Below are 15662 nucleotides of genomic sequence, written 5' to 3' on the forward strand. Positions count from 1 at the left end.
ACCAAGGGGCAACAAGTTCAGGTTATAATGTCCAATCGGAGTCCCCCCAGCACAGCGTTCAGAGCAGGTGGCACAGTCTTCTAACATAGAAACAGAAAGCCCCTACATGCTGGGGAAGCCTGTGGAAAGCACCTCCAATCATCAATACAACAAGGATCTTAGAAGGACTTCCTTTAAGTTCCTAAGAGCAGAAGAGAGCATTACCTACCTGCCCTGAGTAAAGACCATTTGTTTCACTAGCCGGAAATAAAAACATGTTAATAAATTCAATCAGAATGCTGGGAGCAACTCGGGAGGTTTCTGCTGAATAAACCAGCCACTTATAGACAATCATAAATATAAGGTATCCAAAGATGCACAGCATGAAGAGAAGTTCTGGGACGGAAACCAAATAAATATTGAACTTCTTCCGGAAATGCCTAAGAAAAAAAAAAGGAATCGATCAAACCATGAGCAAGTTTGGACTGAGATAAAAAGTAAATTACTCTTTGGGACACCTGGGTGGCTTAGCAGTTAAGCGTCTGCCTTCGGCTCAGGGGGTGATCCCGGAGTCCTGGGATGGAGTCCCATATTAGACTCCCTGCATAGAGCCTGCTTCTCCCTCTGCCTGTGTCTCTCTGCCTCTCTCTCTCTCTCTCTCTCTCTCTTTCATGAATAAATAAATAAATAAAATCTTTTAAAAAAATTACTCTTCAATTCTTTGTGACAAGGCCTATCTCATCAGAACATCCTTCGTATTCTGATACTTGTACAGGATTCAGATACGTCCGTGAAGAAAAGAGATGTGAGCACAGTGAAAATGCTCGTGTTTTACCATCAGGCCCAGTGATAGGAAGAAAATATACCTCTTCCTCTTCACACACTAGTTCTAGTGAACAAACAAAAAGTTCTCTAATTTATAAAATGCAAAAAGAGTATAATAAAAATTAGTTCCAGAAATAGATCTGAATGAACATGTTGGATGCTTCCCTCCCTTGAATGTTAAACTCCATGAGGGCAAAACCTGTTCTCTGTCTTCAGTACCACTCGATCCCGGAGCCTAGACCAGGGCCTGGCATATACTATACACTCAATAAATATCTGCTAAATAAATGAAATCACTGAAACAGTCACAAACCTGTATCATCAAAACAGAATCAAACCAACACATCACCACCCACACCAGCTGCCTTTAAGACCCATACAGCCTACCCTCAAGAAGCAAAGTTTAAGAAACACCAAACTTGGCTTATAAATACTGCTTTAGAAAAAAATCTGTACTTACAGGTGGTTAAATATTCCCAGAATGACTCCAAAAGTCATGTGAATAATTCCTAAAATCACAGACATTTTCATTTTAAAAGAGTTTAGAAAAGTGAGACGATTTGTGGCCAGGTTCCAAATCTGAAGACAAAAACAAAACATCTTTAACTTCCTTAAACTGCTTTAGGACACACAGATGACACTCGACAAATTTCCTACTTTAAATAGAAACGCAGCTATAGATTTAAAAAGAAAGCAACATTCAGACTTTCTTCCTGACACTTCTGATCTGAGAACCACTGATTTTCTTAAACCAGGGCCACAGACTATTACAAACAACTCTTTCACATAAAGTTCAAAGGACGTCAAATGAAACAATCATGTCTAGGGATCTGTGCCTCTGAGGCAATGCTAAAAGAAAGGGCAAGAGAAAGAGTAACACAGAGTAGGGGAGTGGAAACTTCGCTCTGGGGAGAGCTGATGCCAGCAGGGCACGTTCCAGGTCCTGGGGTCTCTTACCCTGGGCGGGGGCCATACAAATATGCACATTATAGCAGTACATACATGTTTTATACATTCTTGTGTATGTGCATTTTATGATAAAGTTTAATAGAAACGAAGGGAAGAAGAGAGGAGGAAGAGAAGAGAGGAGGAGAGAGAGAAGAAAAGAGGGAAGGAGAGAGGAAGGAAGGAAAAAGTGCAACAAATGGCCAAAGCGTACTGATGATAAAGCCCAGGGCACTCTAGCTGAACTTCTAGGGGCTCCCTGCCCCAGTCTCTCCGGGTCCTGCTGCCGACTGCTTCTCTCACTCTCGAAAAAATAATTCTTACAGTCACTCACTCAGGGAGATTAGGAAAAGGGAAAAGGGCCTATTTGGACAGAAAGATTTGTTTTTTTTAAGTGAAAATAAGAGTTTAGAGAGAAATATTAAGGCTAACTTAAGCTTGACTGTCTTGGTCCACGGGAATAGCCTGCTGGCAGTGGCCACTCCAGGGACGTGGCATGTAGGAAAACTAGCAACAGCATAACATAGCCAAGCATGACATGGAAGTCCCTCTTTGATCACTAAGCTAAAAGCAACTGGGTACAGAAAGATCTTTTAAACAAAAAAGAGGAAGAGAAAGATGTATTTGTACGTTCATAAAGAAATTTGGAGGGATGCCTGGGTGGTTGAGCATCTGCCTTTGTCTCAGGTCAGATCTTAGGGCCAGGGACAGAGTTCAGCATCAGGCTCCCCACAAGGAGGTTTCTCCCTCTGTCTATGTGTCTGCCTCTCTTTCTGTGTCTCTCGTGAATAAATAAATAAATTTTTAAAAAAGAAACAAACAAACAAGCGAACTTGGAAGGAGACACTAGAAACTGACCTCAGCGGTTGCCAGGTGGAAGGCAAGGGGACTGAGGAAGTAAGGATGGGGTGGAGGAGACCTTTCAAAAGAGCTGGATCTCGGACACATGCAAAGTACATGCGTGGGTCTATATTTGAGCTTTATGAACATAATGCCCATTTTTAAAATTAAATTGTAGCAAAAAGAAGCAGTACCATGCCCCAGTCTCCTCCTCCCCCTCAAAACGCCCACTTGAACTTTCTTCCTTGGTGCCTTTATTCAGAAACATTTCTTCTTTAAAGTAAGGCCACATTTACTAGGAATCGGGCTTCAAAATGCTATGCCTTAAGAGAATTGTTATAAAACTTTTTTCACATTTCCAATTATATGAAGATGAAAGACAATACCACTGATTTACACAAATGATGTGTAGAGGTGAGGGCCTGGTGGGAGGAGCCCGTTGGGGGAAGGGCCCAGTGGGCAGAAGGTCCAGGGGAAGGAGTCTGGTGAAGGCCAGAGGGTGGGGCTGGCCCGCTGTGCAGCCTGCCCGCTCTGGGGCTGGGGGGCAGCAGGCCTGGCCCCCTGCAGCTGCGTCTTCCTTTCCCTTCTCCTATCACTTCCCATTTCAAACAACTATCTCCACAAGCACCCTGATCACCTTGAGTTCCCTTTCAAGCTCTAAAACTCCATACAATTTCTTTCTAGATCGAAAGGTAAAAAAATAATCATAATCCCCATATACAAAGAAGAAATGTAGGAAGCAGCTACATTTCATGGCTCTTGAAGGGCCTGGCTCCACCTGCCCACCCATCCTGTCTGGGCACAGACCCTGGCTTCCCAAATGGACAGCTCAGCTTCATCTCTAAACCAACTTCACTTGGGATGCACATGGGCCAGGACTGCTCAGGCAGACACCCCCTAGGGAACAACCCTCCCAATCATGTGCAACCACGGGAACCATGCCCAGCAGTCTGAGAAAGCACTGTGACAGTGAAATCGGGGGGGGGGGGGGGGGGGGGGGGGGGGGGTACCACAGAGGAAGCTGGGATAACAGTGAGGGAAGAGTGCACTCACAGGATCGATGCCTAGAGGATAAGGACCCTGGAACACTCCGGGAACACTGGGGTCTAACTGCAATACTCTGCTGCGCCTGACAATGGTGTCACTGCAACAAGAAACAGAGTGAGCAGGCTTAGGGACAGAAGGACAGGGATCTCAGAGAAATGCTCTTCCCCCTAAACACTGCTGGGCGGCACACACTTACTTCCAGAGCACCATGTTCCTGTGCTCAGCTAGGGCATGGCTGGAACTGTACATGGCAGACACATTCCACCCAGAGCCAAACAGGTTCACAGATTTGGAAAAGCAGTCGTTGTAGATGAGGCCCGTGTACACAGAGAACAGCCCCATCAGCAGGAGGATGTATCGGCCATTGAAAAACATTCGCATGATCTGTGTGGAAAGCAGAGCGCAATGAGCAGGAGAACCACCACGAAAATGCTGGAAGAGAGCCCACATCTGTCTGGGCCTGCTCTGAACCGCTCCTCCCAGGGGATGTCTCTGAGGGCCAATGAGAGGGTCTACCTCACATAGAGACCACAGGCCCATACCTCTTACAGCTCAGTCAGTGATGCATACTGTCAAAAACCAACGTTTAAGAAATGTTTCTTTTCTGGTCAAAAAGAAGGTAATTACTACTAATTACCCAAGATGTTAACAAGCTGAAGGGTTTATGCTCTTACCTCTTGTGACTGATTTAGTCTGGGATGGTTTTCATTTATCACGAGCAAGAGGGCAAATAAGAACATCACAAAGCCATGGCCGAAGTCTCCAAACATCACAGCAAACAAAAAGGGGAAAGTGATGATGGTGAAGAGAGCTACAGGGAGAGCAAGAGACTTGATTCACCAGAGGCAGAAAACTCTGGTTAAGTCAAACACTTGACCTGCCCCAGAAGTCCCGGAAGAAAACAGACAGGTTAAAATGAGCGTTTTACACTAAGCAAGATGACACAACAGGAGCCATGAGCCTACTTTCCTGAACGTCTACTACATCCTTGCAGGGAGAAACAGCAGCAACCATACAGAAGAGGATTAATAAATTCAGACTTCCGACCTGGGTTCACTTCCCTGTAGCTCCCAACTCCGTAGGCATCCACAATGTTCTGAAACCCCTCGGTGAACTTGTTGGTGCGGATTAGAGTTGGGGGTGTTTCTTTTGTTGGGATTGTGTTCATAAATGAGGGTATCGTAGCACCGCTCTCTCTCTTTCACATAAAAAGAAAGAAAAAACAAATCACTATCCAAGAGCTCGTTCAATAAACACTGACTCCCTGTGATGGCAAGGCTCCGCATGGCCCGTGGGGACATGAGAGTCACCACCAGGAAGGGAAGAGTTGGCGGGGCAGCACATGGGGGTCCAGTCTTGCAGAAGGAACTATGTTATCCAGGCTGCGAGGACGGGAAAGCAAATAGCGGGGCTGAGAATGATGGGGATATATATATATATGCCTATGGCAGCCTCAGAATTACCAACATAAAACTGAAATTTAATCTTTCATCTCTTAAAAACATTCAAAAGGAATCTGGAAACAACTGCAATGTTAGCTAATAAAACCAAAAAATAGATGAGAATAAATCAAAATGTCAACATTAGTATGACAAAGTCATATATACAGCTTTTTCCTTCAGAGCTTATAATTCCTCAGAAATGCATTATACTGATTTATAATGGAGGAAATACCTTTTTAAATGCATAAAATAAAACAGGCTATTCCCAGAAAAGTAGATTTTCCAGTCAAATTATATTTCTTAAAACACTTGCAAGGAAGGGGATTCTGGGAAAATTTCACATGGCAGCATGGTTTTGAACTCAACTCCCCGAATCCCCTGAAGAGCAGAAAGGGCAACCAGAAAGCAAAACCAAAATCCACAGACTGTATTTCTCACAAAATCATGTCCCCACAGGCCACAAAATGCAAATGGGTGGGGACAAACCACATTGACGAGACGAGACCAGCACAGTAACAGCCTCCAGACCAGAGGAAGCAAGGGAAGCAATGTGGTTGGTGTCTGAGTCACTGGGGGAGAAACATCCCAAAGAAGTGAAAAGCATTCCCTGGGAAGCACAGGAGGCCAACCCAAGAAAAGCAGCTGGAACTGGGAAGGTTCTGGTTCTGTGCAGTCCCAAAGTGAGTGAGTGCAAGGGGCCCAGGGGAAGAGAGGTCTGTGGGGCCACAGCAGTCCAGCCCCCATGCCCCGAACTCGCCGAACAGTCTGGCCAGGGCTCCTTCCCACCACAGGGGCCCTCCACTGATGAGAGACCCGAGAATGAGATCAAAACCGAGCATGACAGGAACAGAAGAGATAAGGAAAGAGAAGGCCAAGGTAAAAGAGGGAGAGAGGAAGCCTCAAGTCCAGGAGCTAACACATTTTTGATCCCTGCTCAAAAGTATTAAAGGAAAAAATTCTGTGAAGTTAAGGAAAGTGATCCTGAATCTGCCCCCTTTTAAAAGTCCCTTGAGTATCATTTTTTTTTTTTTAAAGATTTTATTTATTTATTCATGATAGTCACACAGAGAGAGACAGAGAGGCAGAGACACAGGCAGAGGGAGAAGCAGGCTCCATGCACCGGGAACCCGATGTGGGATTCGATTCCGGGTCTCCAGGATCACGCCCCGGGCCAAAGGCAGGCGCCAAACCGCTGCGCCACCCAGGGATCCCCCTTGAGTATCATTTTTAAGATCTTATTTACTTATTCATGGAGAGACAGAGAGAGAGAGAGAGGCAGAGACACAGGCAGAAGGAGAAGCAGGCTCTATGCAGGAAGCCCGATATAGGACTCCATCCCAGAACCCCAGGACCACGCCCTGAGCCAAAGGCAAACACTCAACCACTGAGCCACCCAGGTGCCCCAAATCCCTTGAGTATCTTAAGCGTGTTCTGTAAAGCTAAGGTAGAAATAGATTATGTACTTACATTATATATATGATTCCCTTTAGTATATTAAATATATATGCATAAATATGAATATATATTATGTTTAATATAGAATTTCCTTGAGCATTTAAACATGTTTTGTTTTCAGAAAACTAATTACAGGGCAGTTTAGTGCTGGGTGGCTCAGCAGTTTAGTGCCACCTTTAGCCCAGGGCCTGATCCTGGAGACCTGGGATCGGGTCCCACGTCGCGCTCCCTTCATGGAGCCTGCTTCTCCCTCTGCCTGTGTCTCTGCACCCACCCCCACCCCCCCCCGTGTGTGTCTCTTACGAATAAATAAAACCTTTAAAAAAAAAGGAAAAAAAAAGAAAACGAATTACATTTTGAAGTGATCAAAAGGATGGAGGTCAAACCTTATATAAAGTTATAGTAAGAAAAGACTGAGCAGACAACATCCCTATGGACAATGAAAGCATGCCAGAAAGACACATCCACAAAATAGATAAGAATTTAACTTATTTCAAAATAAGCAAAAAAATTACAAAAAATATAGTGAGAAAAAGCAACACAAAGCAGGCTTAGAAAGTCAGAAATGAGGTAAGAGAACTCAGAAAGGAATTAGAAATGAAAGAAAATATTCAGCAACAAAACTAGAAGGAACTCCCAAGGAAAAGAAACCTTAAGAGAATAGATGAAAGAATGGAAATTCTTAAAAATCAAAAAAGAAGTAAAGAAAGACAAAAAGGACTCAAGAAAAAGTGACAAACACTGAGGATAAGCAAAGAAGGTGCAGCTGAAACTAACAGCAGATCCCGAAGGAGGAAGCTAGAGTAAGAAAACAGAATAAATACTAAAAATCACAGTTCAAAACTCTCTTGTGAAACCTTTCTTAAAACTACATATTAAAAAAAAAAAAAAACTACATATTAAAAGAACACACTGTATATCTGCGTATGGCCATATCAAGACATATTCTAATAAAACTATTGGTCTCTAAAGGAAAAAAAATTCTTCAGCACATAGGCAAAAAAAAAAAAAAAAATTACAAAACTTCTAAGGAAAATTCAGTTATCAGGCTTTTTGTTAGCAACACCATGCCAGAACAAAATGGATTCACATGTTTGAGATACCCATGGAAAACAAAAACAAAAATTTTAAAAACATGAGCCAAGGATTTTATTTCCAAAAAATGAACCTCCAATTATAAAGGCAGGAGACACACTATTATTGACATGTGAGAACCCAGGGAGTGCTGTTCCCATGGGCCCTGCTGAGGACTCCTGGAGAACATGGTTCGGACAGCCACAACGACAGGGAGAGACGCTGGCATCAATCTGGTGGTCTGTAGGCTACAAGCTCCAAAATGCCCCAACGGAAGCATGGTACTGCTAAGGGCTCTGCACACCAGGACTGCTGTGTGTTCCCATCAACGCATTGGCAGCAAAAAGGCATGTAGACATCAGTCAACCCACAGGTTCTTGTGATGCAGTGATTTGCTGGTTTTCAGCAACACTCGGAAAGGTTATAATTGGCTGGTTATGTATGCCTACGAAAGCCAGCCCTTTTTCAAGAAAACTAGAAGTCCATTTGCCCCATCAAACAATTATGTAATGGGGGGATTCCTGGATGGCTCAGTGGTTTAGCGCCTGCCTTCGCCCCAGGCATGGTCCTGGAATCTCAGGATCGAGTCCCACATCAGGCTCCCTACATGGAGCCTGCTTCTCTCTGCCTGTGTCTCTGCCTCTCATTCTGTGTCTCTATGAATAAATAAATAAATAAATCTTTAAAAAAAAAAAAAAGAATTATATAATGAAACAAGGAGGCTAACAACAACAATAAAAAAGCCCATATGAAAACTTGTTTCCACGGGTGCCTGGCTGGCTCAGTGAGTAGAGCATGCGACTCTTGATCTCAGGGTCATGTGTTTAAGCCCCATGTTGGGTGTGGAGATTACTTAAAAAACAAACTTAGGGGGCAGCCCGGGTGGCTTAGCGGTTTAGCGCTGCCTTCAGTCCAGGGCCTGGTCCTGGAGACCCGGGATGGAGTCCCATATCCAGCTCTCTGCATGGAGCCTGCTTCTCCCTCTGCCTGTGTCTCTGCCTCTCTCTCTCTCTCTCTCTCTCTCTCTGTGTGTGTGTGTCTCTCATGAATAAATGAATAAAATTTAAAAATAAATAAATAAATAAATAAAACAAACTTAGGGGCAAGCCTAGGTGGCTCACATGGTTGGGCATTTGCCTTCAGCTCCTGGGATCAAGTCCTACATCAGACTCCCTGCTCAGCGTGGGGGTCGGCTTCTACCTCTCCTGTCTTGTACTCTCTGTCTCTATCAAATAAATAAATAAATTTTTAAAATGAATTTAATTTTAAAAGAGAAAACCTGTCTCCTTAACTGTCACTTGAAATATGTAAACCTGTTATTTCAAACGAAGAATTGAGTTTTGATGTAGAAAAGCCCTCCCAGAAACAAGAGAAACTGACCCTGTAGCCCTGGAGGGGGAAAAGCCTAGTCTTCAAAGTTACACCAAAGTTCAATTTGCTGCAAGAACAAACTGATAAGCTCAACTCTACTTCACAAAAAACTTCCACATGACCAAAACAAGCCAGCAAACAGAAACATCAGAAGACGAATACAAATTGGGGAAAATATTTTTGCTCGTATCACAGATAAAGAGTCAATAGAAATGAATAATAAAAAGACCAATAACCCAGCATAAAATGCACAAAGCATAAGAACATAGAGCTCACAAAAAAAGGAAAATTCAAATGGCTCCTAAACAGAAAAGATTTTCAACCTCACTCAAAATAAGAGAAGGACAGTAGCTGGTACTATCTACTGAACTGATCCAGCAAATCCACATCTGGGACTTTCTCCTGTTGACAGATCTGTGCATATGAAGTGTCATGGGTCACGTGCCAGGTAGCATGGCAGTGTTGGTGACACTGCAGACCACCACCGAGCAGGGAACCAATGAACTAAGCCATGGTACATCCACACAGTGGAATATTCAATAGTTATAAAAAGTAGATGAGTTTTATTAATGAAGAGAATAGTATGAATAGCATGCAACCTTTTGTAAAGAAAAGGAATTCATACTTATTAAAAGGAATTCATACTTGTGCTTATCTACAATTAAGAAACTCCAAGACCTGACAGAAAATAAGTGATCTCTGAGGCAACAGGGCAAGAGGAAGCCACTTTGCTGTATCTTTTACTTTCTATATGTGTATGTTTTACTTTTAACAACGACCCTCCATCCCTCACTCAAAGTACAAATGAAAAATGTACGAGCACAGTGCAGATGGCTGACTCTCCAGAACCTGGGTTCAAGACAATAGTCACTCCCGCTCTTTCTGTGGGTCCGTGGGCTTCCCCATAGCAGCTCCAGTCCTCCCATCTGGTCCCAGCCACCTTACCGACCCCTCCTCGAGCGCCCGGCGTAGCTCGTGCAGGTCAGCTTCGGGACACCAGACTTCAGCGATGAGGCACTTGTTGGTCACATCGAAGCTGCACATGTTCAGCATGTGGTAAATGGCTTTCATCTTCTTCACCTGGATGACATGGCTATAGACAGACTCAGCGGCTTTACACAGCACTTGCCTTAAATAATCCTCGGTCTTGTGAAGCACCTGGGGAGGAACAAACATGGGCTTCAACACTGTGGGCACTTTTCAGTGGCTGTCCACCGGGCACCTGCCTCTCCCCATCCCTTCTCATCCTGACCCCCAGGATCAACAGGAAGTAGGCAGAAACCTAAGTCCTGTCAATCTGGTGCTCTCCAGGACACAGCCCTGAGGAGACAGAAAGTGGTGAGATGTCACCATCACCAGCTGGGTGGCAGCAGAGAGGCCTGGTGGGGCCCATAGAGCTCCCCTATTCTTGCCATTCCCAGCCCTAGCCCATCTCTGTCAACCCTGAGAGCTACTATCACAGTTGACCTGAAACCCCCTTTTGCTTAAGTGGGTCAGAGTCTACCTCTTGCCACCAAGAACTCTCGCCACTATGAGCAGAAACATTCATTACAGGGGATCCCTGGGTGGCTCAGCGGTTTGGCGCCTGCCTTTGGCCCAGGGCGTGATCCTGGAGTCCAAGGATCGAGTCCCGCATTGGGCTCCCGGCATGGAGCCTGCTTCTCCCTCTGCCTGTGTCTCTGTCTCTCTCTCTCTCTCTCTATCATAAATAAACAATTAATTAATTAATTAATTAATTTAAAAAGAAAAGAAACATTCATTACAGTAGTGAAGGCAAAATAGTAGCCACCACTTTAAACAGGATGCTTATGTCTTGTGACGACCCAAGAATCTGCTCTAAAGTCCCACCGACACCACCTAGATTTCTAAAAGGCTGCTAAATAAAACTCTCATGAAGAGAAGCCAGGTAGGTGACGTGCCAATCTCCCTAAAATATCTTCATTTGCCTACAACCAAAATTTTCCATATTAAGAAATAAAGTAATCAGATGTGTGTTTCACACCTTGGATATGGTGACTATGGCTTCCAGTCTACTCACAGTGTAAAGATCTTGAATTCGGGTATTGAGCCCCTCCTGGATTTCCTTTCGTTCCTCAGCAGTATTTGGGTAGGGGTAAACATGGCAGTGGTAACTAGAAAACAAAATCCAACAGTCTCCCATCCATTGGGACCAGAAAAGGCTAACCCAAACACCAAAACTATTCAGTGTGCCACGTGGGAACAGCTCCCTCCAAAATGGAATAATAGCAGCCCTCTGGAAGAAAAAGGTGCAAAAGCAAACACTAGCCCCTGGTGTTTAGCAAAAACAAAAAAGTTTTGCAAATTTAGCAAACTCTCTTTTCCAGCTTCCATTCCTGTCCTCCATTGCCCCCAATTTCAACTTTCTGAAATTCACCACCATCCTCAGGCTGGTAACCATTAAACAAGTTTGAAACACAAAAGCAAAAAACACACAGCAGTAATTACCTTTAAAAGAAAGAAAATAAAGGAAGGGGATGAAAAAAGCTCTGGTTTCCTAGCAACCGCTTTTGCAGCCTGGCAGAGTAAACCTCTCCCTGGCCGACCAGGGCCCATCTTCTCGGGGGTGCAAGGCACCCCAACATAGGGGGAGCAGAAACTGTGCCCTCTCTGTTGCAATCTCCCATCCACCTTGACATTTGTATGCCATACTTCACATTTCAAGTTCTGACTATTAAAGTTACTTACTCTAGCTTTATCCGAAGCAACAAAATCATGGGTTTATGTACTGGTTACAGTTTTGCTCACGTACATTGAAATAAATATGTATTTATAAAAATAACAGCAGGTTCATCCATGTAATACCTAAAGTTGCTTCCCAGACCACCAATAACTAAGTATCAGCCTCTGGGAAACACTTCCTGAAAGGAATACCTCAGCCCCACCCTCACCCCCACATGGAAGCTAGGCCATCTAAAAAAGTGTTCTTTTTTGTTTGACTTTTGCTTATTTTTCCACTGTTGATGAGAACAAGGCACAGTGAGAGTCTCATGGCGACACTCCTCAGAATGGACTGGTGGCTATTGGTGGCAGTGGAAGGTCAGCTTGGGAGCTGAGAGCTGTTTGCCTGTGTTGCCTCAGCCCTGAAGCCCAATGAGAGAGGGAGCCTGGACATGGTGGCTTGCTGTTGGCTCACCACCTAGCCCAGTGAGTGAGTGGCAAGGTCAGGCTCTCAATCAGGGCCATCAGGGCCCTCACTGCTCACCACTCTCTAAGCCTCCTCCCAGGGCCCCAGATGAACCACATGCTCCATGATGACAGTCCTCTGGAGCTCAGAGCAATGGGAAGGTACAAAATACTAAAATTGGATTCCTTCTCCAATTATTTTTAAGCCCTGATTCCCAAGGAGAAAACAAAACCTGAGAATGTTATTAAAAATAGTCTCTACTTCGGGATCCCTGGGTGGCGCAGCGGTTTGGCGCCTGCCTTTGGCCTAGGCGCGATCCTGGAGACCCAGGATCGATTCCCACGTCGGGCTCCCGGTGCATGGAGCCTGCTTCTCTCTGCCTGTGTCTCTGCCTCTCTTTCTCCCTCTGTGACTATCATAAATAAATAAAAAAATTAAAAAAAAAAAAATAGTCTCTACTTCTACACTGTTTTAAGCAGAACGTTAGCAAGAGAGGTGACTAATTAAATGTTTAAAAACATGGTAATACAGCAAAGATATATAACAAAAGGCAGCAACCTTCACGCATACTGCATTTTCCCCTCAAACGCAGAGGATATTTAGGGAAAACTAGAGGCCACTGAATACAAGCAAAGAGATGAAATGTTTCTTGTTCTTACCAATCACATATCTTCTTAACCTTGTGGCCGATCTGCTCTCCCCAAAAGGATATTAAAAACACATACCATTTTATGACTTCTCCCTAGAAGAATAAATGAGGATCATTGTTAGTCCTGTGCTCAGAACCCTGAGAAGTCTGGCAGCTCTATCACAAAGTCAGCCCCTTCATTCTCCCAAAAGTTGCGGCCACCCACAGGCCCCACAGACTCTGTAACCACACCTCGCCCATCCCAGCCACAAAATACTCAGCACCCTACCATCAATCCTGGCAGTGGTGTGGGGTCATTTACAGACACGCAGAGCAGCACCAAATCTGAGTCCCCAGACATGCATATTCCAGCTGAGGTCAAACAGGGTGGTTCTCTGCCTTTTGGTTCCATCTTGTATTGTAAACAACGGGACTTTTCATGGTTTGGTCGTGTTTTTCACACTTTTGTGCTTCATATTGGTGGTTTCACTATTTATTTTTCTATTATTTTTTTAAAGATTTTATTTATTTATTCATGAGAGACAGAGAGAGAGGCAGAGACACAGGCAGAAGGGGTAGCAGACTCCCTGCAGGGAGCCTGATGCAGGACTCGATTCCAGGACCCCAGGATCATGCCCTGAGCCAAAGGCAGACACCCAACCACTGAGCCACACAGGCATCCCGGTGGTTTCACTATTTAAAATGGTCCTCAAAAAAAAATAAAAAATAAAAATAAATAAATAAAATGGTCCTCAGGTATAATGCTGAAGTGCTAACCAGTGATCCTGAGCCCAAGAAGACACTGATGCGCCTTAAAGAAAATGCATGTGTCAATAAGCTTCCTTCAGGCATGAGTCATAGCGCTGCTGGCAAAGTTCAGTGTTAATGAATCAGTAATACGTATTAAATAGAAACACACATGAAACAAGGTTATTATCAATTGGTGGACAAAAATGTGAGCAGAGGCTCACAAATACCTAGCCCTTTATTTCCCCTACGACATTGGTTCAGTATCACTAAATTCAAGTAGTTCACAGAACTACCATAAATTCAGAGAAATATTCTACAAATAACACTTAATAGGTTTTTGGGCAATGTGCCAGGCACTGTTCTTGGTACTAGGAATACAGAACCGAATGAAAGAGACAAAAACCCCTGGCCTGGGAGAGGTGGGGAGCCTGTATCCAAGCTGGCAGCAAGAGACACAAAGAAAACACATGGTCTACCACATGGAGAAAAGTGTGAAGTGCTCTAAAGGAAACAAAGTTGGAGGAGCTGAAGGGGGAGGGGACTCAGGCTGTGATTTTAAACAGGGTGACCAGGGAAGGCCGCCTTGAGAAGGGGACACAGGAGCTTAAAGGAGTGAAGGAGGGGAGGAAGCCATATGGCTGCTGCGAGAAGGGCCTTCTGAGGGACAAGGAGCTTGCAGAGAAGCAGGTCCAGGGAAAGCAGGCCAGTGCACAGAAGGGGTGCGGGCAGGGCAGAGTAGCAACACAGGTCAGTCATGTGACAAGGCCCACGAGAGGTGACAGTATAAGGCTCTGGGCGTTTTGCCAAGTGAGACAGGAAGCTACTGGATGGTTTTAAGAGGAGAAGTGACATGATCTGACTGAAGTCTTATAGGGATCATTCTAGATGCTGGGAGGAGAGAGCACAACTGGGCAGCGGTCGGGGCAGGAACTCAGAACAGAGACTCCTATAGTATGGAGGTACCTGAAGCGTGGGTACTCATTTCCTGGAGCATGGTTGACAGCGGAGGTGATAAGACAGACCAGAGTCTCTTCCTATTTAGAAGACATGGCAAATCACCCTGCTATCAGTAAATGTGAGGTATGAGGAAGAAGAGTAGAGTCAGGATGATCCCCAGGGTTTCGGACCTGAGCAGTCAGGACAGAGGTGCCACTTACCCAGATGAGTGTAAACCTCACAGGGCAGGTTTGGAAGGAAAGATCAAGAGTCCAGTTTTAGGCATCAGGTGGAAATGTCTTCCAGGTATTTAAAAGAAGATCTGGAGTAGCCAGTTAAATAACAAAAGTCTGTTTTTGTGGGGAGAGATCCAAGCTAGAGATAAACATTTGGGAGGCAGTATTTAAAGCTGTGAAATTATACAGGATCCCTAAGGGCAGAGAAAGGGGAGAAGCAGTCCAAGAATTGAGCCCTGGGCCACAGGAAATGGGGAATAGGTGGGGGAGCCTCAGGCAAGCACTGGCAGGTGGGTCCTCAAGGCAGGACACAGAGCAGTGGCAAGGGAGAAGGGGAATGGAAGTGTGGAGGAGATGGCCTATGTGGTTGGGAGATCAGTCACATTGAGTAAATAAGCAAACTAACTGCACAATTCATGAAGCATATTCAGGATAACGGAAGCCAGATTCCTCACTGTCAGAAAAGAGACTGAAAAAACATAGAGGAAGGTTAAATCTAGAAAGAACTGAATTTTAAGTTACAGTTTGAGCACATAGTTTTATAATCTATAAGTACAGGCAGCCACAGAAGTGATTACGTGCATGTACACACATGCTCCAACTGCTCAGAAGGCCCAGAAGCAATGACGCTCCAGGACACAATTAGCACTTGAGCACCCAGATCTTTGTAAACACCGTCTGCCACTAAAAGGAACCAGGGGTCCTTGGAGAAATGGCTGATTCCAGGCTGAGGGGGGGAAAGCCCAAGATGAAGCTGGAGCATCTTAGGGTGCTGGAAAATATGGGAATGCTCGGTGAATGCTGACAACAGGCCAAAGGACATAGGACCATGCGTGAAGGGACCCTCGTGGCCAAATCAGCGACAATTTGGGTGTCCAAATAAACAAGGAGCATAGTAAATTACAGGTCATTAAATACAGTGGAAATCTATGAGTCCATGGATGTGAGAGGGGGAGAAGCACTGACTTCTGTGGAATCGCTAGGAAGCA

At 44.7% G+C, this 15662-nt stretch overlaps 1 protein-coding gene across 2 annotated transcripts in view; it reads right to left on the reverse strand.

Moving 5' to 3' along the window:
* ATP6V0A2 (ATPase H+ transporting V0 subunit a2) overlaps positions 1-15662 on the reverse strand; it is a 43282-nt gene that overhangs the window by 10495 nt on the left and 17125 nt on the right. For both annotated transcript variants that reach the window (XM_025473647.3, XM_025473646.3), the window contains exons 7-15: positions 12783-12865; positions 11017-11110; positions 9924-10136; positions 4684-4834; positions 4311-4447; positions 3833-4020; positions 3643-3733; positions 1265-1383; positions 209-419 (exon numbers count right to left, since the gene is read on the reverse strand). In XM_025473647.3, coding sequence (XP_025329432.1) covers positions 209-419; positions 1265-1383; positions 3643-3733; positions 3833-4020; positions 4311-4447; positions 4684-4834; positions 9924-10136; positions 11017-11110; positions 12783-12865 — 1287 coding nt within the window. The remainder of the gene's footprint in view (positions 1-208; positions 420-1264; positions 1384-3642; positions 3734-3832; positions 4021-4310; positions 4448-4683; positions 4835-9923; positions 10137-11016; positions 11111-12782; positions 12866-15662) is intronic.

Source organism: Canis lupus, chromosome 26 (genome assembly GCF_003254725.2).
Source record: "Canis lupus dingo isolate Sandy chromosome 26, ASM325472v2, whole genome shotgun sequence".
Classification (NCBI taxonomy): Eukaryota; Metazoa; Chordata; class Mammalia; order Carnivora; family Canidae; genus Canis; species Canis lupus.